Below are 27,996 nucleotides of genomic sequence, written 5' to 3'. Positions count from 1 at the left end.
AGTGTGAGGGTATTTAAGGATATTTTTCGTACCTATCTTCTATATAATCTGGTAATTTATATACCTCCTAAAATATTTTGTTCTGCCACACATTTTATAATGAGTATTGCGTATAAGTTTGAATCTCTAATGAAAAAAATCAAGACATGATAAAAATTAGATTTTTTTCCTTTCCCGTTTCCTTAAATATAATTGTAGAAAAATGCAGAGGAGGGGTTTAAGTACAGCTTCATAAATGGAGCCACATTAAAAGTGTAAGAAACTTTATTTCAAAAAGAAATTGCTTTATAAAATGTTATATAAAACAGAATAAATAGATCCCAGATAAAAAAGTAAAATCCACAGCACAAAGAAATCTTTTCAAGCAATTACAGTAGATAATACATTTGAGTATTAACTCCAAAACAACACAGGCGGTTTACTCTATTCATGATTTGGTGTTCCTTTTGATCTTTCTAAAGCAGAAATGCAACAGGCTCCAATACACATTTACTCTGAACTAAACTTACATTTAAGGAAACGTATATGGTCCCTTAGTTAAAAATATTTTTATCCAGTAATTGAACATACATGTGGTTAAAGACTCAATTATATAGGCAATTAAACATTTGGTAAGAGGGAAAGAGTTTTACATGATAGTAATAGCTTAATTTGAAAAACTAATTTAAATAGTTGCTACCAAATACTTTGTTAGGAAACTACACTATTTGGTGTAAGTTACCCAGCATTTACTTGGTTTCATGGTTGCCTTAAGGCCACTCATGCAGGAGTCCTAAGTCTTCACTGCTTTTAAAAGCTCCAAGTTTGCTTGCATAAAACTATTCTTCATCGATCCAGTAGTCTTCCTGGAGCCCAATAATTTTTTTTCAGCTACAGTTCCCAGTATTTTTTAGAATAATAATCCTCATCATAAAGAGGATGAAGCTGAGAGTTATGCTTCAAGGAGACTAGTAGTTTTCTATCTTGGTCCAGTCTCCTTAGAGAAAACTACTCTCATTTTTGCAGAGCTTCCTCCATTTATGGCTACAGAAGCTAACTCAGTTCATTTACAATAATTTTAATGTGTTAAGTAATACAATTGAGGTAAATGTTTCCTGTGTGAAATAAAAGAGGAGAAACTTCTGCTTCTCAAAAATAAGTATAAGGATACAATAGGATAAAATCCTGTTTCAGACCAGCTACAACCCCATTGTTAAGCAGTTTTGTATAATGGCACAGGAAAATGAGGACAGAAAACCGCAATGTACAATCTAGATCAGTACAGTACAATCTAGATCAGGGGTGTCAAACTCGCAACCACACATCACATTACATATTGCAACTTTTTCCCCCTTCACTAAACGGGGAGGGCGTGGCCAGTATGATGCATCCAGGCCGTGGGCCACGAGCTTTACACCCCTGATCTAAATCCTAGATGACCAGCACTGTTTCAGGTTGAGAGCTACAACAGCCATTGAATCTCAAGAAGTAAGCAGAAGCAAGAGAAACACTTCCCAACTCTTATCAAATTGTATTTGAATACTGGCAAGCCTTATTTTATTGTGTTTTGCTTTATTTAATTTTACGTATACTGCATTTTTTTAGTAAATTGAAGGCTTATGGCAACCCTGCATCAAACAAATCTATTGGCACCATTTTTCCAACAGCATTTGCTCATTAGTAATAAAGAACCTTAATTAAGGTATGTACATTGTTTTTAGACATGGTATATTTTACACATAGAGCTCAAACATAACTTTCATATGCAATCAGAAACCTCCCCCCCGCCCCTTCCCAAAAAATTGTGTGACTCACTTTATTGCAATATTTGCTGATCTGGAACCGAACCCACAATATCTCCCAGGTATGCTGTTTCCTTTTAAAGTATTAAAACAGTTAAATTATTATGTAACAGTTTAACTACAAAGGAGTACTATTAATTGCATGGGGCCTTTAGAAGGAAGGGTTAATACAGCCCTGTTTGCTGCAAAAAAACCTTACTGTATAAAAATATTTTTAAAAGGAGGAAATAATGTTAATTGGTATGTTCTGCAATTAATCTGCTATCCTGGGTAAATTTATAGTATTAGTACTTTCACCTTTTACAGTTTTAAGCATCACTCGTATATACATAGAAGTTTCTGGTTATAGTTCAACCAATGAAAAGTTGAGACCAAGCTAAAGAATTACACAGAAACTGTTACCTTCTTCATCCTTCTGCCTGCTCCTCCCTCTGCTCCCTAGCCGCCTACACAGCGATAAGCACAATGCATTGAACTAATGGATGGTTAACAAAATAGATACTCTAAAAAGCCTGAAAGTCACTGATTGCAACTAAAAAGTTGTTGAAAAATCACATATGCAGTTAACAGATAAAATATATTTTACAAATGCAGCTTAACTGATATTACCAAGACATCAAAGACACCCATCTCTTGATAACAACGATGGGAATGTTGCTAGAGGGACAATGTTTTGCACAATTCCAGCATCTGAAATAGCTGTGCTAAGGCTATCACAAGTAATCCCAAGCTGTATTGGAGCCCTGCTCGAGGGACTACTGTGTTTGCCAGTGTGACCCTATATGGCAATTGTCAAAATTCGTGGCTCCTTTGGATAGTTGGAGGGGGGTGGGAAGGTAGAATTGTCACTTGTTACGGGAACTTTGCCTCTCATCCTCTAAGAGCCTCTTTCTGCAGCAGATGGCAACTGCGGTTGCTCCTTTGCTTCCTGGATGGTTGATTACAACACAGGTGTTATCCATAGAATATGCCCCAAGAGTGTTGGAGCTATGTGACTGGGCATTACATCCAGTTAGAGTCCAGCCATCATCACAGGTCTCCATCACCTAAGTAAAAGGAATTGGAGGTTCTTTTAATCAACATACTGCTAAAATTCTCATGTCTGTAATCTTTAACGGGGCAATCACAGGGCAAAACATTTTCAAAATACCTCAGATGGGCTAACTTACAGAATGTATCCAAAATCCAGGACCTGTGACTCCAGTGGAATTGAAATTTGGTAAACTTTATAAAACATGATATAAAAATAATAAAACATTTTATGACATAGTACAACATATTCCCTATGGTCAACTGATGTTTGTGCTATACAGTTCAACATGGGCTACTTTCAAACAGATACATCTTTGAATATCTCCCTGATTTTTAAGAACTTTTCAAGTACATTAGAAGTTATGGCATTGTTGAAGGCATTGAGAAATCTGGCAAGGAAATATATCTGAAATTAGGAGCCAACAGGACACAAGTTGCCTAGTAAAAAAAAGTTTCCAAAATGGTGTAGGTTCTCCCAATCTGACTGGAATTCAACTCTAGCAACACTAGCCAGCATGTCCAGTGATCAAAGATCATGAGAAATATATGAAAAGGAGGTTCCCTACCCTCTGTGTCACTGACTTTTCTTGCTCTGATTTTTTTCCCTTTTGAAAATTATTATTCTGAGCTCCTTTTTTAGCAGATCTGTGAACAGACAATCTGTAACAGCCTTTTTCTGCCTACTCTGTGGCCATGCAAGGAATTGCACAGAATCATTTTCATCTTCAATTCATTAGAGCTTGCCCGTCTTAGGAACCAAGTTACCATAGTTAGACCGAGAGATACCATCAAGAATGATACGCGCATACCTTTGTTGAGTATTCCAGGGGAGGATGTCCCTGAACTCTGCACTCAAGGCTGGGTGCATGGCAGCAGGAAGCATGGACCGTTGCTTCTCCTTGGCCTACACAGTGGGCCCGGCTACTATCCGCCTGGTGTACAGTTTTGATGCCGCCACTGAGATCTCCAGCCAGAGAATGGGTGCTGCAGCCTGCCAGTGTAGATCATATCAGGGCATTTTGTAAAAGATTCACCTGAAGTATATACATGGCTATCATTGTTAGCTAACTACTGTTTGGTGGGTTTTGTTTTTGGTTTTGTTTTGTTTGTGCACAAGAGGAGAAAATAAATGGCGATACGTCCCTCAGTCTTTGTATTCTCACAGGCAAAAAAAATATCCTTAGCAAAGGGAAAATAGAACTATCAACTTTGGTTTTCAATTTTTGCAAAGTGCTCAAAGAATATTCACAGTGGACCAAATGGGAAATGCCAGGCATTATAGAACAAGGCAAATGGGGAGCCCAGAACAAAGTGGAACCACGATCAGTTGTATCATTAAAGAACTTTAGATGGTCACTTAAGGTGGCAAATGCTAGAAGATGGTGAGAAGCAGGAATTACATCTTTTTCCTTCTGTTGTGGTGCTAAAGCTGGTCTCCCAGTAACATACCATTAGTCACATGATCTTATATGATGTATCTTAAGCATAGAAGACCTATTTTAGCACAGATCCCATTTGTTACAATACAACTTATACATAATGGTATCTCAACATCAAAAATGTTAACTTTCATCAGAACTGTCATCGCATACCTGTCAAAACATAGCTATCTTCGATGCAGCTAACACTTTTCATAGCTGTGCCCTCTGTGATCTGTGAATGGCTATTAACCTGGCAGTCAGCCTTGGGCCAAATGCAACATCTGGCTATGGCATAGACACCTTGGCCTCGAAATCTGTTGTGAGCTACACACACCTTCTTGCCTTCAATATCCTAGTATTTGGGTGGAGGGTGAGAAAAATGAGAACAAGACACTGAGAATGGCATCAAATCTGATTTTCGTATCTAGCTGAGATGTAGATCTTTGTATAAAATTAATTAAAATTAAACAGCAAACCACATCATCTTGCCTTTGAACATTACCTCAATGTGCTCTCCTCGCCGCTTGCCATTCTTTGATAAACTTGAGCAGCTGAACATGTCTTCATCGCTGTTGCATCGGGCAACAGCTGTTGCTGCACTGGTTGAGTCAGACAAGGAAGACCACACAGAGCGACAGTATAGTTGTTCCTCTGAAAGAGAGTGACTAATGGTCACCACTAAGGACCACCAGAATCCCATTTGTTTAGGATTATCTCCAGGCTGTTGTTCAACTACTTGGAAAGATCCTATCTTTGGAAAACACATTGCGCTAAACACATAGTTAACTGAATAAGCCACAATTGGTCATAAACCAGAGATGCTGAAGCTTGAAATTGTGCTTGCATTATTTTAACCCAAATAAAGGCAGGAATTAGCGTGCTAAGCCCATCCCGCCCCCCAATATTTTCCAAACACCAAGGAGAGTCAAATTTTCACGTCACCTTCTAGAGTAGGTAGAGAGAATGGCTTTGAAGAACAGATAGAACATCCACAGCCAAGGTAACAATTAGATAAATGAAGCTTGAGTCCAAATAAAAAAAATAATTTGAAAAAAAACATCTGAGAATTTCCCCACTCCACCACCATTCTCATGAAGATAAAAGAGGGAGGGAGGATGGCATATTCAGATTTGCAAGATTCTGTTGCTAAAGATGTTCGAATAAAAGTAGCTTAGAACTACCTGGTGTCTATTTCATAGTTTGGTGTACTTGGTAACATCTAGTGATATTAATATATCTCAGACACGTCCCTGGAGATCTCCAAAGAGGGATTGATGGCAAAAGTTGAAAACATTGGTCGTTATAAATTGAAAAGGTTGGGCTCACATGATACTTAAAGCCAGAATTAAACAAATCACATTAAAATTGAGTGCAGTTCATGAATAAAACAAAATTGGCTATTTGGAGGGATTAGATTAGACCTCTGCCTATCTAGCACATGTGCTTACATTTTGGTTATCAATTTAAGTTACAAATATTAACTAACAGTAAATTAGATACAAAAAGATTAATAGTTTAAAAAACTAGTGAAAGAGATGTCACTCAATTGATTTTCTAAAGAGAGCAAGTGGGGCCAAACACATATAACAGAATACAGAATAACAGTGCAAAACTGACATATAGTGCAGCACAATTTGATGATTTGATACAATGTATGATCACTGCAGTAAAGAAAGTAAATTGATTAATTAACAAGATTCTCAATTCTTAAGTAAAACAAGCATCAAGGGTCTAGCACCTAAGTGAGCTTATAAATCTGAGAATTTTGGAAACATCAGATAGTTTGCACAACAAAGAGAAAAATACTATTAAGTTCAATAAAGAAAATTGTAAAATCTCACCTCAATGGTGGAATCAGACAATTCACGAACAATGTCAATAATTAGATCTATTACAGGAATATTAAACTTAGTTAATCTTGACCAGCAAATCAGAAAATTGATGCCTATAAATAGTGCCCTATATCCTCATATTGTTATTGACAGATTGTTTTTTTTTCTCCAAGAAAGACTGGTGGGCTAGCACCGATTAAAGGTAAAATAAAGCTTAACGATTACATCAAGACAATAACAAAGCTTTATTGAATTAATCTCAGAAAGAAAGACTATTTGGGGAAATGGAATCTCAGTGACTATAAAAGGCAACAGCTTGAAATGAGGTTAGAAAATTGGAAAAGCAAAGCAATATCTTCCTTGAAAGTTATTGAAGGAAAATTAGACAACAGTAAAACACGACAATGGCTTAAGAATGAAGTATTTTAAAAAAGAAGTATTGTAGAAAGAATGCTTTATATTGCTCAAGAACAAGCATTAAGTACAAATGTTATTAAAACCAAAGTAGAAAAAAACAGTTTAGATAGTAAATGCTGGTTGTGCCAAGGAAGAAACCACTGACCATATAATAACTGGATGCCGAAGCTAATTACAAAAAAGGCATAGTTGAATTGAGAAGATATCACTGGCATTTTGGTCAAGAATACAAATTTACCTTTAATTAAAAATTGCTGGAAACATAAAATTGCAGATAACATCACTGAAAGTTGCAGGGCAAAAAAATTATGGTACTTGAAATTCAGACTGATCAATTCTTTGAACATAACGCACATTCCATTACTATCTTTGTAAAGAATCATTTTTGGTTTATTGATGTAGCCATTCCATGGTGCTGTAACTTTGAAGACAAGTGATGCCGTGTCCTCAGTGCCTGGAGGCTGTTAGGGGCTGGATGGGGAGCAATGGGTTGAAACTAAACCCTGGCAAGACCGAGTGGCTCTGGATTTGGGGTTCGTTGCCACCTTTGGTCTTGGATGGGGTGGCACTAACCCAAACAGACCCTGTGCGTGACCTGGGGGTTCTCCTGGACTCACGACTCCTGCTCAAAGAGCAGGTGGCGGTCATGGCCAGGAGGGTCTTTGCGCAACTGCGGGTTGTGCACCAGTTATGCCCTTTCTTAGACCAACAGTCCCTACTCACAGTCATTCCTGCCCTAGTCACTTCCCATCTTGATTACTGCAACGCGTTCTACAGGGGGCTGCCCTTGGAAGAGCATCTGGAAGTTCCAGTTGGTGCAAAATGCAGCGGCCCACATGGTTTTGTGCAGACCCCGGTGTGTACAAGTTTCACCTCTCCTGCAGGAGCTGCAATGGTTGCCAAATTTGCTTCCGGGTGCAATTCAAGGTGCTGGTTGTCACCTTTAAAGCCCTTCATGGCTTGGGACCAGGTTATCTGAGGGACCTTCTCTTGTCGGTCACATCTACCTGATCCATCAGAGCGGGGAGGCAGGGAATGTTGCAGGTCCCACCCCCTAGGGAGATACACCTGGTGGGACCCAGAAGAAGGGCCTTCTCTGTGGTGGCTTCCTCTCTCTGGAACATCATTCCCCCAGAGATTAGAATGGTCCCCACTCTAATACTCTTTCAGAAGTCGCTGAAGACCTGGTTCTGCCAGCGGGCCTGGGGAACCCAGAGAGGAATGGAGCCCATTAAATGGCTTGTGTGATCTGCCGTCACCAGGGCAGGGGGTGATTTTATTATTATTTTATTATATTAATTTATTTGATTCTTTTTATTAGTTTTATTGTTTTAAATGTGCTTTTATAGTCTGTAAGCCACCCTGTCACCATGGGTGAATAGGTGGCAATATAAATTTAATAAATAAATAAAATAAAAAAATGCTAAGATTTGCAATGTAGATTGCAAAAATTAGGAACAAGTTAACAATGGTATCATTTATTGGAGTAGCTGGTGAAATATCATAAAGACTCGGAAATATTTTGGATTATCTAAACTTAGAATAACTTACAACAGACTGATCCCAACCAATAATACTGTTGGGCTCCTCATACACAGCCATTACCTTTACCATATCCAGACTTCAAATTACGAAGAAGGAACTATGATACATGATTAGTGGAATAAGAATAATGAGCCATCACTAGAAGCAGCTAAAAATAAGCTTTATTTGACTATAAAAAAATTCAGTGGGGCAATTTATTGGGCAATAGTTTTATTAGCCAATTCGAAGTCATGGTATAGTCTTCAGCTTCTTGTGGAGTTTGCTTGATCAGGACAGTAAAAAAATTACTCCGATTTTAAAGTTCACATTCAGTTACGATTTGGTTGAAGTTCAATTAGCTAGTTTGGTAACATCACCAAGCTAGAACCAGGAAACTGTGAGTTCTGGTCCTGTTTAGGCATGAGACATCTAGGTAATATTGGATCAATCGCTCTTCCTCAGCCCCTGCAAGGAAGCAATGCAAACCACTACCAAAAATATTGCTAATAATAGACATATCCAGGCAGCTGCCAGGAGTCACGACTGGCTTGAAGACATAGGATCTGAAATGGTTCAGGCCTGGACCAATGAAGAAGGCATGAAAAGGACTCTCACCTGCTACAATTTTGGAGGGAAGCCCAGCCACTCTGTTTGGTGTTAACAGCCTCTGATCTTCCGGAAACCAAGCCTCGTTCATAAGGTTTTTGACAGAAAAGTGGATCAGTTTCTGCCTCAGCTCGGAGATGGATAGGGCAGGGTTGGCATTCAATATCATGGCTGCAATACCTAGGACAACAAACAAGCCCTGTAATTTATCCCTCCAAAACACACACATGAAGGTGGATTAGATTATATATTTAACAGAACAGAATAGCAAAGTTGAAAGGGACCTTGGAGGCTTTCTAGTCCAACCCCCTGTTCAGGCAGGAAACAATGTAGAATTTCAGACAACTCTTGTCCAATCTCTTCTTTAAAAATTCCATTAAAAACCCACAACTTCTGGAGGCAATTCATTCCATGGATTAATTGTTCTGTCAGGAAATGTTATCAGGCCCGTTTGATTTAAAACACTGGAAACTTTCAGTCAAATAATTTTCTTTCCTGTTTCTGATTGTGAATGGAAAAGTGAATATGGTATTAAATTTATATATATAGAGAGAGAAAGAGGCCTATCCAGCAACATAAAAGTCCCTGTTCCATACTCAATTAAAAGATACACTAAATCCTAAATACCAGTTCAGTTTCTCATAAGTCAGCTTCATCAGGAGCTTAAACATGAAAATGATGTTCTGGAAATGAATGGAATCTAAAAAGGACTAAACTTACTTATCTCAATAATGGAATACATGCAATATTATTAAGTTGCCTCGTCTACAACAAAACAAGGGGAAATGCAGTCAAAGGTCTACACTTCTTTAAGCAATCCACTGGTGCCATAAAATATAGATGCAATGAAAATGTCCAAATTGTACCAGTTTAATTTGTACCAACAGTGGGTATTGCAAAGGTATGAATACTACGAATGCTTCGTTTTTGTAGCCCCTGGAGCTAACCAAGCTGATACAAACCACTGTGTCATTCTTTGCTCGTTTTAAATACTAAAATTAGTCTTTCAGATCTGATAGGCTTAATGCTTCAATTTTCCCTTCCCTGGCCCCAAATGCAAATAAACAATTCTGTCCATTTTTTCCACTTATATCAATGCATTGCTTCATGTACTGTTCTATATATTTGAATTTTGCAAATCTGAGAGTGTATTTGAAATAAAAATGGGGGGGGGAAGGCTTTCTTTCATTATTGAAAATCTCATCGTGCTTAAAGTCACTTAACAGGGCATGCCTTATTGATAGTTCATCTTGAGAAAACCTCATTATAATAAACAAGAACTTGCTAGACTCTTCATATTTCTGTCCTACAATATTACCTGCGACATGGGCAGCTGCTTGGGATGTCCCACTCTGCGATGTGAAGCAGGTGCTGCAGTCACTAGAGGCACTAATGATATCATCTCCAGGAGCAAACACATCTACACAACGTCCAAAGTTGGTTCCCAAAGTCCCCATAGATACAGGCTGGTCTTGGGCATTGGTTGCTCCCACTGTAATAACCTATGGTAAGACAGCATCTTGTCAGTCCTGAGCAAGCAGGAGAAACAGAATTTCAAAATCAGAGGTGGATCAATGAACAAACAGGTTTCTCCCGTTCTGTGTCTGGATCCAGCAGAGAAATACTTTTGGGGAAAGCGATGAGATGTTCTTCACCAGTTCTTCCTCCTTTTGTCATTCTTCATACCGCTCCATAGCTTCTCAAAGGCTTTTAGAGCATTTTGTTCAAGAAATGTTGAAGGAAGGAGAGTTCACAAAGATTGCTTCCTTGTCCTCTCCCTCTAGCTCCAACACAGAGTATTATTCTTGCTCTATATTTAGAGGGAGATTTGCTGGCCATTTAGCTTAAATCTATTCAATGCAATAAATTAAAAAATTAAAATCCTTTGCAAATGATTCTTTAGTCCATGTTTTTCCACTGAGAGAGACCCTCCCTCCAAATGTAATTGATTTTCTTGACTGAGCTGATCAGAGGTTTTGACACAGGAAAACGTCACATGGAAATACCAAAAATATGGTGCAATTATTGTTTCATGTTTTTCTCTTCTATCAAAATCTGGTTTTTCTAAAATACCTCCTAGATAATTTTTCAGTAAGCCTTCCTCTTTAGATGACTCCTGAGAGGGCTATCAAATAAAAAAGAGAACTAAATAAATGGACTTAGATTAAGTCTATCTGTCCCATCTGTCTCACTACTATCAGGAGCCACTTTCCAGAAATTCCACATGTATTTGGAAAAAGCTCTTGACTCAAATTCTGTTGTCAAATATTGAGCAGGAAAAGTATCTTGACATCATGAAATTAAAACCCTCCCCCTAAACAAAGTCATACAAGTCAAATTCCCACATGAATACTATCTAAGCCTGATCTTACTGTCTGCTATTATGAGAAGAGATGGATGTTTTTAATTCTATTGAGGTTTCAAGTATCAGACTGGTTCTTCATTGCCCTGATATTAAGCTTGGACAACTCCACACAATGCAAATATCTGTATCACACAACGGCCTATGTTTTATGGCATATTGGAGGAATTGTCAATAAAACTCCATCATACCACATTAAAAGAAAGTTCAAGAGACTGTGGGGCCAAATATTTTTATTTATTTTTATTTTTATTTATTTGATTTGTCAATTGCTTACAAGATAATAGGTATAAGTATAAACATAGTTTTGAATAGATGGATACATATAAGAAAATAAAAAGAAACAATAGGACAGGGATGGTAGGCACTTTGGTGCACTTATGCATGCCCTCTACAGACCTCTTAGGAAAGGGGTAAGGTCCTATAGGCTAGCTCTGTTTTTTTATTGTGTCTGTGTAATATAATCGCATTTATCACCACCAAACCCACAACAGAATCACTCCATCGGGGTATTTAGATACCTAGAGAATGGGCTATGTGGGAGACCAGTATCTTGGTGACATCTTGGCCCTCCGTAAGCATCCAGGAGACCTGATTCACACCATCTAAACAGTTAAGAGGATGGCATGGATGAAGCTTCACAATCTTCCTCAACTTCCCATATTATAAATGAGTAGGGACATTATTGTGGCAACTGAAAAACATGTAAAGCAGTGAGGTAACTGGCTAATCTTGAGCTGAACTGGAGTTTTATTAGAGCAGAGGTGAGCAACTATGGCAACTTTATAGCCTGTGGACTTCAAAGTTGACGTCCACAGTCGTAACCTTGTCCTAATTGCCCACCCCTGAGTTAGAGGGATTACAAACCATTTCTGGACCATTTTTCCATGGGTTTTGGGCTGAAAGGAAGGCCTTGTTGTCTACTTACCTCTGGCTCTGATGCTGGGGAGTACAGACAAGCATCATCTTTGTAGTTGCCTGCTGCAGCTATCATGACTACCCCCTTCTGCACCATCTGACGACAAGCGGCATTCAGGATGCGACTATAGGTGCCAGCCAAGGGGAGCAAAACAACCAGGGGATTGTAGGGCTGGACAGCCAGGGTCTTTGCAATGAATTCCAGCCCTATACGGCAAAGGGTAAAGGGCAAAGGATTAGTGACACTGCGTATCTTTTACCCAATGCAATCTCCAAAATTTAAAGACACAAACAGGAAGAACGTACCGGCTCTTCTTTTAAAAAAAAGTGTTTTTTAGGAGTGAGATGCAGGGGAAAAACAGAAAGCCCTCAAACAAGTCACCTAAAACTGAAAAATAATTTATTTTTCCACTTTTAAATTAGTAAAAGTAAATTGAACTCTGCATCGTAAACCTTAACCAGATATATGCATGCATTTATGAAAAGATAAAGAATAAGCACATTTAATTTTTGAAATTTTGGACTCAGATGTATTCAGAATTTAATAATTCTAAAATCAGCCGAAAGTATTTTCCCATTTTTTCCTTCTCTGATCTTTAACCACAACGCCCAACAAAGAATTTTGATAAACTCAAAATCAACAATTATTTTAAAACCTTGCTTGACTCAACAAAGGTATTAAAGCCATTAACCCTTTCTAACTGAACATGATCCCTATTCACATAATATATTGGCCTATAATTTGACCCCTTAAGAAATGCAACACTGACCCTTCTGGATATCCCTGTTTTTTTCCCTAATATGTAGAGGCCAGAGCTATAAGCCATTGATGTAGAGCAGGGGTGTCCAACCTTTCACCTTCCCTGGGCCATATTAGAAGATGAAAATTTGGTTTGGGCCGCACATAATTAAATAAAATAATAAATTAAATTAAATTAAATTAAATTAAATTAAATTAAATTAAATAATTAAATTAAATTAAATTAAATTAATAATAAAATAAAATAAAATTATTATTTATTATTTATTATTTATTAAAAATTATTTATTTTTATTTTATAATTTTCCGGCCAAATTTTGCGGGGGAGCTCACCCGCCTCGCGCCTACCTCTCCTCCTGCAAATTATTTATTTTTTATTAATTTTCCGGCCAAATTTTGCGGGGTGGGGGGAGGGGGGAAGAAAGCTCGCCCGCCTCACACCTACCTCTCCTCCTGCAAATGCAGCGGCGGCAGCGGTGGCAGGGGCAGAAGCAGCAGCGGGGCAGAAGCAGCAGCGGTGGCGGCGGCAACAGCAGGAGGTGGCGGGCGGGACTTTGGGCTGCGGCTGCCCGCCTTTTCTGTTGCTCACCTCGCCCGCCTCGCGCCTACCTTTCCTCCTGCAAATGCAGCAGTGGTGGCGGCGGCAACAGCAGGAGGTGGCAGGGCGGGACTTTTGGGCTGCGGCTGCCCGCCTTTTCTGTTGCTCGCCTCGCCCGCCTCGCGCCTGCCTCTCCTCCTCGTCCTCGCTGGATCTTTCATGAAGGTTGGGGTGGGCGTTGGGCGCATTACGAGGCGACCTGGGCCGCATGCGGCCCCTGGGGCGCGGTTGGACAAGCCTGATGTAGAGTGAAGGTGTGTGTGTGTGTATACACAAATACATATACATATATGTTCTAAAAATACAAGTTCCAGGTATGCAGTAGGAGCAGAGACCAATGGCACACGCCCACCCCTGGGCTTGTGGATTCATCCTATGAAGGCACAGCCAGGCCTGATCAAATACAGAGGAGCCCAGCAGAGCTGCTTCAAGCTATAGAGAAGAATAATGAAGAACGAGCCGGGCCAACCACAAGGTCACGGGCAAAGCAACAAATTGCAATAGCTGACAGGTTAACATCTTTCAGAAATAAGCAATCCAAGCTGGAAACCAACATGACTGAAGCAAAAACAACAGAGTTAATTACAGGTGGCAGGCAGTTGGAAGGGCCTATTAAGCGTGCAAGGGCTAAATTGATTAATGATATATAAAGGCATAGATCTCTGTAATGGTAGTTCAGTACTCTGACGACCTCAGCAGAGTCTGACGAAAGCTTAGTAAGTATAATAAATATAATTTTAGTTCCAGAGATAGCAGGATGTCTGTTTCTTCTCTTACGTGTGTGTATGTGTGTGTGTAAAACATTGATATTAAACCAATATTCAGACAAAATGGATATTAAGAATAATATATAGAAATATATTATGTAACATTCTTTCCAAAAATACATAGCAAATAAAATTGAGAGGAATGCTCATAACAACCTATGACAAATTGCAAATCCATATAAAAATGATTGAACCCTCACTTGCCTCTACTCACCAATCAGTGTGCCGCTTACGGTGCCTTTTCCTTGGCAGTTGAGCACCCGCAGACTGCGGACATTGGCCCCTTTGGCAACTCCAGCATCCCTTCCGTTCACCACACCTGCCATGTGGGTCCCATGGCTGTCACACTTACTGGCCTTCCATGGAGCATAACAACAAAAGTTTTGTACTTATTGCAAGCCCAATAATAATAATGTATACATCAAATAGCGCTCAAAGCAACACACGACTAGAAAAATCAAACGCGAACCAGAGCTTTAATTATAGGTAGTAATGAAAAGGATTTTAAGACTCATCAATTGGGTATTCTCGCCCAATGTGTCAGTCTCCAAGAGGAGCAAGCACTTCTGCATTCTCAGTGGAGAGAGATGCCAAAGCAACAGAAGATTTCGAAGTCTTCGGGAGGAAAAGAGACAGCTACAGGTTGCCCTCAACTTGCAATCCAATGGAGCCCAAGATTTTTGTTGTTAAGTGAAACATTTGTTAAGTGAGTTCTGTCCCATTTTGCGATGCAATGAACCTAAGTGTGAAAAATGGTCCTAAGTCCTTTTTTTCAGTGCCGTTGTAACTTTGAACAGTCACTAAATGAAAAGTTATAATTTGAAGACTACCTGTATAGTCAACTCTACCCATCACCCATTTCCCAAATGATTCACTTTTACCAGCATATTCTAATGAAGGAATAAAACTCATCATAGATGTAATTAGAAGCACTGGATCCAGGAAGGCACCATCATAGATATTTGATCCAACACCTTTCCATGAAATGCTCCAAAGAGTTACAAATTATGTTTCTTGCAGCTGATTGGGTTTTAACTCTAACTATAAAAGTAGAACCTAGTCAAACCTTATGAACCAGATGTTCCAGAATGTGATGGAATATAGTGAGGAGAGAAGCGAGGGAGGCATTGCAGAGAAGAGGTAACTCGGTCCAGATGTTATGTGTGAGAGAAAGAGGGCGAAGACAACCCTTCCCCAATAGTTCACAGACTATACTATAGAAAGTAGAGTCTTGGCAAGGTTTTGTCTACAGATGTGAAGAATTGCCATGTGTTATTCTTGGTTTGGGCCTGACACAGGTGTACTGAAATTACCATTTCCAGAATCTCTTGCCACCAGAAAGAAAAGTATCTACCTGGCGGTGAAAGCGAGTGCCATCTTCTTCAGGGACATTCTCAAACTCAGTCACAAATATTTTGCCTTCTATTTCCCGATGGGTGCTCTGGACACCAGTATCCAGCAGATAAACCTCAACCAGTTCACCAGCATCTATAGAGAGAATCAATAATACCAGAAGGATGTGTCCATTGCTTTTGACAGAGGGTCCCCCTACCTGCTTCTGAAAAAATGTGCAAAAGATAAAGGAATAGCTTACTGGGGGGATTATACTCATTCAGCATGTCCTGTTCTGGGACAATCCGGCCAAGATTCCAAGGAATGCTTTGAGCAAACACGTAAGAGTCTTCTTCTATGTAATCCACATGTGGGAGTTTCAAAGCCTGCACAAAAGAACCAGAGGAAAGTATTGTAGCACAGGCAACAGGGCCCCCAAATTCTTTTTGCAAAAAATTACATAAATTGTGCAAAAAAGCATCTTATGCATGCATCTGTTTTATCACACTATAAAGCAACTTGTCCCAGATAGGTTTACTCTATGGAGAGCAATCACAAATACAGTACCAGTAAATGGCAGGTACTTCTGCTATATATTTTGCAGTATATGTTTCAACCCAGCATGTAAAGCTTGTTTGGCATTACAAGAACCACACAAGAATTTAAAGGACGAATCTGAGAATTGAGCCCTCATTCACCCAATCCACGCTGGCTCAGGAATTCTGGGAGGTGAAATACACAGGTCATACAGGGGCTATAGTTGCCCAGCCCTGATCCAATCTATTTAATATATAGCTATCAATATGCTTTGTGTTGTATACTCTATACTGGAGGTTCACAATGTGGGTCATATGCCTTCCCACCCCTCTGGAGGGCCATATACCTTATTTACATACATACAGAGAGAGAAAGAGAGGGAGGGAGGGAGAGAGAGAGAGGACATATGCAGACAGATATCTGCCACAAGCATAGTGCATTGTATTGTCAATATTCTGTCTTTAGAATGCAGAAGCAAACAATGTAAGGATTGAGGTTAGAATGCTAAATTGAGTTCAATGGATAGTTAGATAGAGCAAAAGTAAAATATTCCCAGTAATTCCTCGAAATAAAACAAACAAACAACACCAAATTCTTTGCATTACAGAAAAATCTTCATTATGAGGTACATTATTGTAGTCAAATTGTTTTTGATGGGAATTGTCTAGGTTCACATTTGGTTTTACGGATAATCTCCCCAAAAGGATCCACAACAGTCACTGAGGGTCACTTAATTAGTATTTTATAGATTGGTTTAAAATTATTGGCCACACACCTCCAGTGGTCTTTTGCTTTCCCTTTCTGCATAATCTAACTGTCAACATCCCTTTTCCCCTTTCCTATCTTTTCCGCATAGAATTAAATGCATTGAAGGTCTTAAAAATCTAATGAAATGAGAAAATGTCTGCTTCAGGTGATGGGAGTTGTAATCCAGAAGGTTAAAGTTTGGCTCTACACCATTGTCTCAACATGGAGAAAGTTGCTTTGTAGTAAATAGAAAATCTCAGTAAAGTTTGCCTTCCCCAATGAATCATTTATTTCACTTAAAAAGTTTTCCCCAAGAAGGTTCCTCTGAGTGGGCTGGATTTTCATTCTCAAAATTCCCAGTCAGCCAGATCAGGTTAGGGAAGGCCATCCTCAAATGTGGTACATGAGAGCATCTACTTCAGGCCACTGTGCTGTTGCACAAGTCTTCTGATCACATTTGTGTATGAAGCAACCTGGCACCCATTTGGCATCCGGGAAGCATTAACCAAACACCCCTCCTCACCCTGCTTCCTGGGTCTTGCATCATTATCTGAAACTTTTGAAATGTTTGCACGGAATCAGCAATTGCTTAAAAAGCTCCCTGATTTTCAAGCTGCAAACCAAAGAGCAAAGGTCTTGCAAAATGCCTCCCCTATCCATTTCTGTGGGAATAAATGGGAACAGGAAAGATTCACAACCGAGATTGCGAGATAGCTACACAGGACATGGATGCTGGCAGGAATTATGTGGTTTGAGTGGCACTATGTCTATCACTAGGCAAGCAAGTCACTCCTAAAAACAATCCCTCTCAAAAAATCTGGATACAGCCTCATGATAGCGTAATCCAGCAAGATTTGCCACAACCAAACACAGGTCCACTATGCAAATTACCTGTCCCTAACCTTTACATAAAAGCATACTTTAATCATATACTGCCGTTTTTGCAAACATGGGTTCAAGCCATAAAGATATGGTAACTATTGACATCTGTCCTTTATCCATAATGGGTCTGTGAATATTCAGAAAATAAGAAGCATTATCATTATACAAAACAATTTACCAAAGCATATAGGTTTACAACCTGAAAAATATCTACTTTACAATGTTTTTCTATAGAAAAAAACCCTTTTGAGAAATGCAAATAATCAAAAACCAATTACTAATATAAAGAAACAAAGATTGGACACAATTCCATTCAAAATGGTGAGGTGCAAATTTGTAGCTAAATTTCTCAGTGAACTATCTGTGTAAAGTATGTGTTTACATGCCCTGTGTGTGATCGTAGATAAGAATAATCTCATGGCAGTCTTTGAGAATTCTAAAATTAATATGTCAACAATCCCAACTCAGAGTGTGCTCTGGTTCTTAAGGCGAAGTAACTATGCATTACTGCATTATCATAGCTTAAGCAATTTGCCAAAATACAACTCACTTCCAAGTAAGATTTTAAATCAGCTGGAATGCTATATTCAGTAACTGTACTATGTTGTTTTTTTTTTGCTGAATAAAATACTGAGCTTTGTCACTTCTGAAAATAAAAAAAATTCAGATAAGGTTATCTCCCATGGCAAGTACACCTAGCCAACCTTTACTAACCTGTGGTGAGTACCTGAATGGAAGACTACTAAGAAATACCATGACTGGGAAGAAGATAATTGATAATTGATAATTCACCAAAAAAATGATGTGGGCCTGTCTCTATAATCTCTAGAAGTCACTTCAAGAGAATCTTTAGTTAAGATTAGCACAGGTAATTTTTTCATTGATGAGGATGGATTAAATATAAATAAAGCCTCTATTTATGACATGCTTCCTAAGTGGAATGCTTTCCACATGTATTCAACATTATCTCAAGCCAGCAAGCACACACAAATACACATACAGATAGATAGACACAGACAAAGACAGACATCTTCTGTAAATATAGTAAAATTAATTATTTGCAATGAAGACTTGCACTAGATCGTCCCAAATGATGAACGAATTCTGATTTGGAATCTGGTGAAACAAAGCAACTAACAGAAAGATATTCCTCCCATGTAGAATAAAATTATTACGTAAATAACAGGTAATATATTTTAATTTATAGCAAACATTCCCAATAAATGGGTTAAATCACAATATTGCCAGGTTTGTTGTTTATAGATTCAGTTGCTATACAGACAGTTGTGTTAATAACTGGGAAGACATAGTTTGATATCAGGAGCATCTGCAGGGTATGGTCACAAAAGTCAAGATGGCCGCCATAATAGCTTGATCAAACTCCTGCCCACTGTATATAGGTAGTCCTCAACTCATGCCTGTAATTCAGCCTGGAGTTAGTCATAAATCATGCCACTTATTAAGTAGATCAACACATGGCTGACCTGATTTTATTGTGGAGCCCGAAATTGGCACAAATGTAGCCATTTTATTTAGCTCTATATTCTCATCACATTTTCTTTTTCCTTCTTTCTCTTTGTTGGTATAAAGGGGTAGGATTTTGGGCTCGCCGCATTCTTAAGGTGGGAGGAGTGGTTAGATAGTGAGGATTGTTTTGGCTAGGTGACTTTCCTTCCCGTGGGAACAGAAACTGTCCCTGCTGAGACCTGGAGGTAGAGATTGAAGACACCGAGCAACGTTGATTTAATTCTATTGGGGAATGTGACTTTTGTGGGTTGTTTCTAATTTACAATATTATGTGGTGTAATTCTGATTTGTGTCAGATCCGGAATTACAACAGACTTTGCCAGTTTGATGCTTTACCTGAATAAAAGAAATTTGTTCTGGAAGATGGACTTTGCTTATTTCTTTTTGGATGGGTTTTACCACTTGGAAACCTGGCATTATTCCGAAACCTGACATTCATGACATTTTTTAATGGCAGTCCCAAAAATGAGCACCACTGTTGCTAAGCAAATCTATTGTCCGCAATGGAAGATTTTTGCCAGAATCACACACAGGAAAATTGTAGAGCCAAGACTTGGTCAGGATTGGGGCTCAGAGAATGCTAGCCTGACTGAGCAGCCTCAGCTGGGTCCATTGGACCAGGGACAGGCTGAGGCTAAGGCTGAGGGAGGCGAGCTGCAGCAAGTTGGCCAGGAGGCTCCATGCAAGGACCGGAAGCAGCTGCCACCCCTTAGCAATGAGGAGGAGGTGCAATCCACACTTCCTCCTGATCCAAGGACACATAGAGCAGAGAGGAGACAGACACAACTCAGTCAGCCTGACTACTCATGAGGAGGCAACCTCACCTCTCATGAAGGGGCTGCACCGGCATTGCCTACTTTACCCCGCCCTGAGGACTTGGGTGTTGCTGGAGCAACATGCCCAGTTACATGCTTTGTGTGCTTGTGCCTTGTTTCCTGGCCTGTTTGATTCCTGGCCTGCTTTCCTAGACTTTGTGTATGTGACCATTGGACTCCATTGCCCAGTGACTCTTGCTATACTGAGCTTGGCATCCGGATCTGCGCAACATGTGTGCTTTTCAAGAACCTGTTTCAGGGCTTTGAATAACCACCTATAGAACTCTTGCCATACTCTTATGTGTAGGGAATGGGGCAGCACAATATCAGTTTCCAGCAAACAAAATCATAAATCACATTGCAAACAGCCATAAATGTTGTTTTGGGTTGCTTAGCACACAAAATATAATCACATGACTGCAGGGAGTGGGTTTCCTTTGGAACTTCAAATCTGGGTCATAAATAACTTTTTGGGGGTCTGTCATAACTTCAAATGATTACTAAGCAACCAGACATTAAGCGACGATTACATATATGTATACCGCCCATTTTTTATGTGCAAACTCCCATGTTTAACTGGCAAATTAGCAAGTGGACAATCAAGTTAGAACTGAACTTACCATATGCAGCACATCGCTGCTCATCTTGACAACAAAGCCTTGGATTAGTTCATCAAAGATATGCAGAATTTTGGTCATGTAGCCATGCTTGGCTGCTCTGGCTTGCAAACGCTTGGCAGTTTGTAGGGCTTGGGATTTAAGGGTTTCCTCCTTGAGCACCACAATATAATGTCCAGATAAGCGCCATGACTCCTGGGTTTAGACAAAAAGAAGAGGGCAATCAAGCTTGGAAGACACAAAAATCTCTGTTGGTAAAATGCAGTAATTAAGTGGGGTGCATTGATTTAAATATGCTCTTCCAAATAGGTTGAATTTCAAGTCCCATAATCCCTTGGTTGGTCGTTTTAGGGCAGAGGTCTCGACACTTGGCAACTTAGCTGGCTGGAGAATTCTGGGAGTTGAAGACCACTAGTCTTAAAGTTGCCAAATTTGGGAACCCCTGTTTTAGGGGAAGGATTATGGAAGTTGAAGTACACTTCAGTTGTACTAGTTATAACTAGAAATTTATAAAGAAAAATGACATTTTACTCCCTTTGTTTGTGAACAAAATTACTGATGCTAAATTACATGGTCTGGGTCACTTCCACTCCTGAATGAATGAAACAGCCAGAAAAGTCATTCTAGAGCTGGGGTCCCTAACCCCCAATCTGTGGACCGGCACTAGTGCATGGCATGCCAAAAACCAGGCCACACAAACAAGTGAAGCCCCATCCATGGGGTAAAGGCAGCACATGAAACTACACACACACACACACACACACACACACACAAGGTCCACAGAAAAACCTCTCTCCATGAAACCGGTCCCTGGTGCCCAAGAGGTTGGGGGGCCACTGTTTTAGAGAAACTGTTTCTTTTCAAGAATTTCTATGCAATGTAATCTTACTCATCAACACTATGACACTCCATACTCATTTTTGGTAAAGAAGAAACCAGGGATTTGGTTTCATATCCATAAAATGGATATGAAATTATTCGTATCCATAAAACTGTAGCTGAATCAAGATAGTATTCCAATCCCACACTATTCCTAATTATGCCCTGGATATTGTATATTCACTTCTCTGCTAATTTGTTTTGAGAAATGCATCATTTTCTTCAAATAACACATTCATCAACTGCTATCCTGGCTTAACTTTCCTTCTGTTTAATTATATAATCCTTCAATTAGTTTTGTTTATGAAAATAGGGTTATTTGCAAACCTTGAAGAAACTCAAGGGAGGAAAATCAAACAATGCTGCTTTGGCACTGCTGATGGGAGAAGAATTTGGCAATTTTCAAATACTCCACCCATGTCAACTGAAGGGACAAGTCTTGGATAAGGCTGGGGTGATGGAGATGGGTTTTTATCCTTGACTAAACTGGCTTGACAAGATTGTAGCCATCAATCAAAACTCATTCTGTTTTTGTACAAGTGGATTTGCCCATCAGCTGATAATTGGGAAGGTTTTAGATCCAGCTTAGTCCTCTCGCAAAAGATTCCTAAATCTCTATTCAAAAGGAGCAGAACAGGAGTTTCATGCTATTCTAGAAGAGTTCTAAAGTCATGCTTAAAAGCAGTTCAAGCAACAACAAATAGCAACTGTGCCAGGGAGTATCAAAGAGACAGCTCTCTTTTCCACCTCACCTCACAACTCATCCCCAGCATGGTTGATTAAATGCTGTTCAAACTTATTCAGGTCTCATAGGTAGGACTCAGCTCAAGAGACCTGGCAGATACAGAGAGGGAGCCCACCTAAAAATATGACTCTCTTACAGCCAAAACAAGAACAGCCCTACAATCCCAATTTTCCTTTGAAATGTTTGATTAACCTGGCAGATTTTGCACAATTTATGGTTCCTTTAATGTTGGAATAAGTGGGAAATACTTTAACATGATATCACACAGGGCAGCTTAAGCCTCATGGGTCAGAGGCAAGGTGAAGACAAAAAAAAGTCATTGTCAGATGCATTTGTGCCATTGTTTGGTGTAAAAGAGAAAATGTCCTCCATCTCAAAGAAATAAAATACCTGTGAATCTAGAAACCCCATTGTTACTTGCTTGCCTGCCCTCTTCAGTTAATATCCTTGATCCAATCCTGAACTAGAACTCTAGGATCCTGTAAAGCATCAGCTAAAATTCCTTTGGTATGTTTTGAAGCAATTAAGCAACTTAGTCTCCATCCCATGTCATTATTTTACAGTCTTTCTCTGGCTGGCTGGTGCAACCAGTGCATAGGAATCAAATACTCAGAATAAATACATTCCAACCAAACAAGAAAGGTTCAGAAGTGCCTTAAGACAAATCAAATGAACATAATGCTATATTGTTGATACTTGTTCTTCTGCTCAAATGACTGTACCTCCTGGATCAAACAGCTTAACTCATATGCCTGAGATCCTTTTTAATTAAGGATTGCCCAAGAATTCTTAACATAACGCAGGGATTTTTTCAGTTGTTTTGGGTTCTTTAAGCAGGGTGCTAGTCACACACTTGTTGGAAAACAACTAGGAAGTGATAGTTACTCACTCCCAACTCTTGCCCACAAAGACCAATCTCTTTATGCTGCATCACCTGTAAAGTCATGGAATCAATAATGAACCAATCCATTATCCTCCACTTAGAGACAAACAACCTACTCTCTAATAAACAATTTGGTTTCAGAAAAAAACTATCCTGCAATCTGCAACTCTTACAGTGCAAAAACATATGGACTACACAACTCGATCAGGGCAAAGCAATAGACGCAATCTACATAGACTTCTGTAAAGCCTTTGATTCAGTGGTACACGACAAACTACTCCTAAAACTAAAATCTTATGGTATCTCTGGACACCTGCATAACTGGATAGAAGCATTCCTGTCAAACAGACAACAAATGGTCAAAATTGGGAGCGTCCTATCAAATTCTGTACCTGTCAACAGTGGTGTCCCCCAAGACAGCATTCTAGGACCAACTCTCTTCATACTCTACATAAATGACCTCTGTGATCATATTAAGAGCAACTGTGTTCTCTTCACTGATGATGTAAAGCTATTCCACACCACAGACAATACTGCTACCCTTCAAAAAGACCTCGACTATATATCAGAATGGTCAAACAAATGGCAACTTCAAATCTCAACAAATAAATGCTCTGTCTTACATATTGGCAAAAAAAAAATCAGAAAATAAAATTCAGGCTGCATAGTCAAGACCTTGTTGATGATCCAAACTCTGTCAAGGATCTTGGAGTACTCATCTCTAATGATCTAAGTGCTAGAGCCCACTGTAACTACATAGCCAAAAAGGCATTAAGAGTTGTTAACCTAATCTTATGTAGCTTTTTCTCTGGTAATATTACACTACTAACTAGAGCATACAAAACATTTGCTAGACCAATACTTGAATACAGCTCATCAGTCTGGAACCCACATTATGTATCTGATATTAACACAGTTGAGAAAGTTCAGATATATTTCACAAGAAGAGCTCTTCACTCCTCTACTCGTTGCAGAATACCTTATGCCACCAGACTTGAAATTGTAGACCTAGAAAACCTAGAACTACGCCGCCTTCAGTCTGATCTTAGTATATAAAATCATACATTGCAATGTCCTACCTGTCAATTAATACTTCAGCTTCAATCATAATACAAAAGCAAACAGATAAAAACTCAATGTTAATCACACCAGACTTGATTACAGGAAATACGACTTCAGCAACAGAGTGGTCAATGTCTGGAATGCTCTACCTGACTCTGTGGTTTCTTCCACAAACCCCAAAAACTTTAACCTTAGACTTTCTACTATTGACCTCACCTCTTTCCTAAGAGGTCTGTAGCGGGCGTGCATAAGCACACCAACGTGCCTACTGTCCCTGTCCTATTGTTTCTTTTATATATTTTTTATTTTTCTTATATGTATCCATGTATTCATAACTATGTTTTTACTTATACCTATTATCTTGTAAGCAATTGACAAACCAAATAAAATAAAATAAATTCTCGGCAAGGAAAGGTTATGGGAGTGTTACCGCATCACACCAACTGGGGAGAGCTGCCTTAGGGTCACACACAGTCAAAATGACTGATGTTTGGCCAATTTTCTAAAATGAAAGTTTTTCTTGCTGCACAGAACATCACATTACAGTACTGCTGTTCTTTTTTTCTAAAAATCCTCCAAGGAAGCTTTATTGTTTCATAAAGCATAATGGCAACATAGTTTATATTATTTGTTCACCAGCAACTTATTAGTATGGTCATCCAACCTTTTCTATATCAAAATAGAGCTGAATGGGGTTAAGAAGATGCTGTAAATCACTGATGAGTCGCTAGTTATAGTCACAACATATCCAAACAATTTTTTATAGAGAAAATAAAATGATCTTGTATTACGCTCTCCTAGCATTGCTAGATTTAGGCATGAGCTTCACTTGGGAACGGGAAGTCTGAAGGAACCTCAAAAAATCTCAGATTTTTTAAAAATTTAATTTATTACAATTTTATGTCCAAGTTAAGCTTCCTAAATGGCATACATGATCCACGTGGATTAATTGTTTAAGATTGTCTTTGTTTCTGTATGTATTCAGAAAGAGCCTTTCTTCATTCCATCATCGGTTTGTTGTGCATCTTCATAGCATTTCTGCCTTATTACACAGCCTTATTCTCTGTTACTTCTACATTTCCCATAACGTAGGGGCTTCACCATCTCTAAATCAAGTCCTGCCTATCATTTTCCTATGGTGCAAGCCTTTCAAGGCAGATCAGACAAGGACGACATATTTATGAATGGTAATACTACTTTATTACAAGGTTATAGTAACCGATTCTGGTAAAGTTTGAATGTGCTTCTCTTCCTCTTCCTTTATCTTCATGGTCATGCCTGAGATGCTTCCTCAGGTTACATTTCTGCTCTGGACTCAGATTCTTTTATCTGAACATAACCTGGATTGTCCTTCTCTTCCTCCTGTTCTTCAAGGTAATTCCTACTCCCATTATAAGTGATTACTAAAATCGCAATGGGGAGAGTGTGTAATTTCTGATCCATCCACCCATCACTTCAATTCTCATCGTGCTTTCCATCAGGGGTCCGAATATGGCCACAGAATGCCCCAGGCAAGGGAGAATACCTAGTCCACCTGAGGAAACCCAAGGTTCAAACCAATGTAAAAACAGACAGAGGACACCTGCCATGGTACTGTTGCTAGTACTGTCCTAGTGATCTTTCCTGGGAGGCTGTTTAAAATACCAGATCCTTGTTCTGGAGCAAGCTAAGCAGACTGCAGTGAAAGATTGCCCAGAGACGCGATGGGGTGGCATTTATAGTGAGGAGTTTCAAGGCAAAGAAACAGCTTCCAAAATTTCTCTTCTGGAATTGACCCAGCTGAACCTAAAGAAATCCCAAGTCAGCGGAATCAGGAGATTTCAGAAGGGTTGCAATATTAACCACTGCCCCACATCTGTCTTCTCCCTTCCCTTTTTTTCTTCTTTATGACATTTAAGGAGGGCAATCCCTCGATCTTCCCCTACAGCCTGCCTCCCTAGAAGAAGACCCTGGGCGTTTTCCGAGGGAAGCGGTCATAACGGGGCAGCTTGAGATCATCAGATCGTTGCGCCCCCCCGCAGATGCATTTCCTCATTAAGCAGCGTCCTCTATTGTGGCATCCATGTTTGGACGCGGCTACCCGACGGTTATAAACCGCGGATAACAACACGGTCCAAAGCCGCCCGCCGAGACTCCTCGCGTCCGCCCAGCAAACGCTGAGTTTAAGCTGCCTTGCTCGAGCGATGCGATCGCAACCGGTAGCAGCGCCGCTTCTTTCCAAACCGCCACCAGGAGTTTACCCGGGCACCGGGAACGTGCATCCTCCCACTCGGCTCTGGAGCCCCGCGAGGGGCAAAGGAGGAAGAGCCCCAACCCCGAGGTGGGGAGCTCCACGCGCCTCAAAGTCCCCCTTCCTTTCGCCGCCACCTTTTCGCTCTCTCCCCCCCTCCCCCCGCCTCACCTTATTGCTCCGGTAGAAAGCTGCGGGGGAGCTTCGGTGCCTGGCGAATTCGGCCAAGTTCTCCTCCTCCTCGAAAGCGAAGGAGAGCATCAGGTCTTCGCTTTCGTCCGCCTCGTAGTAAGCAGCGGCGGCCGGCGGAGCTGACCAAGCGAGCGCGCCGACGAGCAGCAGCAACCGCGAAGCGCGCCAAAAGCCGCGGCTGCCCATCGCGCCGCGCTTTTTGCAAAGCAAGCCTTTAGGGAGCGCGGGAAAACCGCAACGCCGGCCTAGAGAGCCAAGCCGAGAGGGAGAAATAATCCCTCACCGAGCGTAGCCGGGAAAAAGGGCGCCCAACAGAACCAGGACCGCCTCGGCTTCGAGGCGAGCCTGTTTTGGGGGACCTGGGACTGCGCTACCGATTTGAGTTCATAAACTGCCCTTCGCGACGTGGGTCGCTCGGAAGTAGCAAACGCTAACTGACCATCCCAGCGAGTGCGCACAGTCACACGAGCAGCAACTCGGCTTTCTTTCGCTTTCCCTCCCCCTCCCTCACCCGGCCCAGATGTTCGTGTGCTCCTCTAAATCTTTGGGGCGGGGATGTGCCGAATCACGCCACCGTTTTCCCATCGGACCATCCTATCTTGTTAAACATTAATTGGAGTTTTTCTCATCCATTGAAATTAAGTTTCTGCCCCCTTTTTTGTGGTTTACCTGGCGTCGTATGACAGGGATTTATTTTCTTTTCTTTTTTTTTTAATTCCCCAACGAGACAAATGCCCGTATTTCTATGCCTGAACATGATTAGAAAATTATGCCTGGAAGCCAAGCTGCCTCTTCTGCAGAAAGTACTTTGAGAGTGTTTTGTATGCTTCCAACGGGCATCGCATTTTTGTGAACCTTACAACTCGCACCGAGGCTAAAAGTCACCGTTGCGTTAAGTAAATATTTGACCCTCAGACAAAGTGGAGGTCTCCGTCAGTATAACGAACGACAAGTAACAAATGATTCGGGCTTCTGGACCAGGAGAACCGGGAACTGGGCTGAGAACTTTGTGCAGGTAACAAAGCCTTGTTCCTGAGCTTTGTAGCTCTTTTGAAGGGCACTATTTTAACTTGTGTAATTCATCACCGACATATACTTCCCTTTGAATTCCTGTATTAAACAAGGAGTTGAACTAATTGTCCCTACCTAAATTTGATGTAGATAGCCCAACCCTACACACCTTTAAATGGGATAATGGCATCTATAAAAGAGGATAAACTAATAAATGACTTCCTTGAGTATACAAAAAATCCCCACAACACTGCTAGGCATATTTCAGTTTATATAAATTCTAACAATACTCAGCCCCATTAGTTAAATTAACTGCTTCATCACTGGAGGTTTTTTAAAAAGAGAGTGGACAGTCACTTGCCTGAAATGGTATAGGACTTCCTGTTTGCACAGATGGTTAAACTACCTACAAGGCCTGTTTCATTCTGACTGATTGACTTAAAGAGGTTTTAATTTTTATTTTATTTTTAAAAAAAACCACCATTTGCTCAAACCAACTACCACTGTAATGTTAAAAAG

General features: G+C 40.1%; 1 protein-coding gene across 1 annotated transcript; it reads right to left on the bottom strand.

Moving 5' to 3' along the window:
- Positions 1 to 246: 246 nt before the first annotated feature.
- Positions 247 to 26,996, bottom strand: PCSK9 (proprotein convertase subtilisin/kexin type 9). The gene is made up of 12 exons (XM_026665933.2): positions 26,446 to 26,996; positions 20,479 to 20,670; positions 15,613 to 15,736; positions 15,373 to 15,506; positions 14,233 to 14,374; positions 11,904 to 12,100; positions 9,932 to 10,115; positions 8,623 to 8,793; positions 4,737 to 4,885; positions 4,406 to 4,586; positions 3,623 to 3,804; positions 247 to 2,827 (listed from the first exon to the last, which is right to left on the bottom strand). Exons 1-12 carry the CDS (start codon positions 26,650 to 26,652, stop codon positions 2,627 to 2,629), a joined length of 2,064 nt encoding a protein of 687 aa, XP_026521718.2. The 5' UTR covers positions 26,653 to 26,996; the 3' UTR covers positions 247 to 2,626.
- Between the last annotated feature and the right edge of the window lie 1,000 nt (positions 26,997 to 27,996).

This window comes from Notechis scutatus, chromosome 3 (assembly GCF_049901735.1).
Source record: "Notechis scutatus isolate UNSWTSFEM ecotype Mainland chromosome 3, rNotScu1.2, whole genome shotgun sequence".
NCBI classification, from domain to species: domain Eukaryota; kingdom Metazoa; phylum Chordata; class Lepidosauria; order Squamata; family Elapidae; genus Notechis; species Notechis scutatus.
The sequence above is the reverse complement of the archived record's forward strand: the minus strand, read 5'-3'. Positions and strand labels throughout refer to the sequence as shown.

Bases quoted from the DNA above. Each gene is read 5' to 3' on its own strand.
- PCSK9 (XM_026665933.2), bottom strand. From the start codon at position 26,652: ATGGGCAGCCGCGGCTTTTGGCGCGCTTCGCGGTTGCTGCTGCTCGTC. The intron at 10,116-11,903 runs GTAAGTAGACAA...GTCTTACCATAG, and splicing joins CCCCAGCATCAGAGCCAGAG to GTTATTACAGTGGGAGCAAC. The intron at 2,828-3,622 runs GTATGCGCGTAT...CCTTTTACTTAG, and splicing joins CCCTGGAATACTCAACAAAG to GTGATGGAGACCTGTGATGA.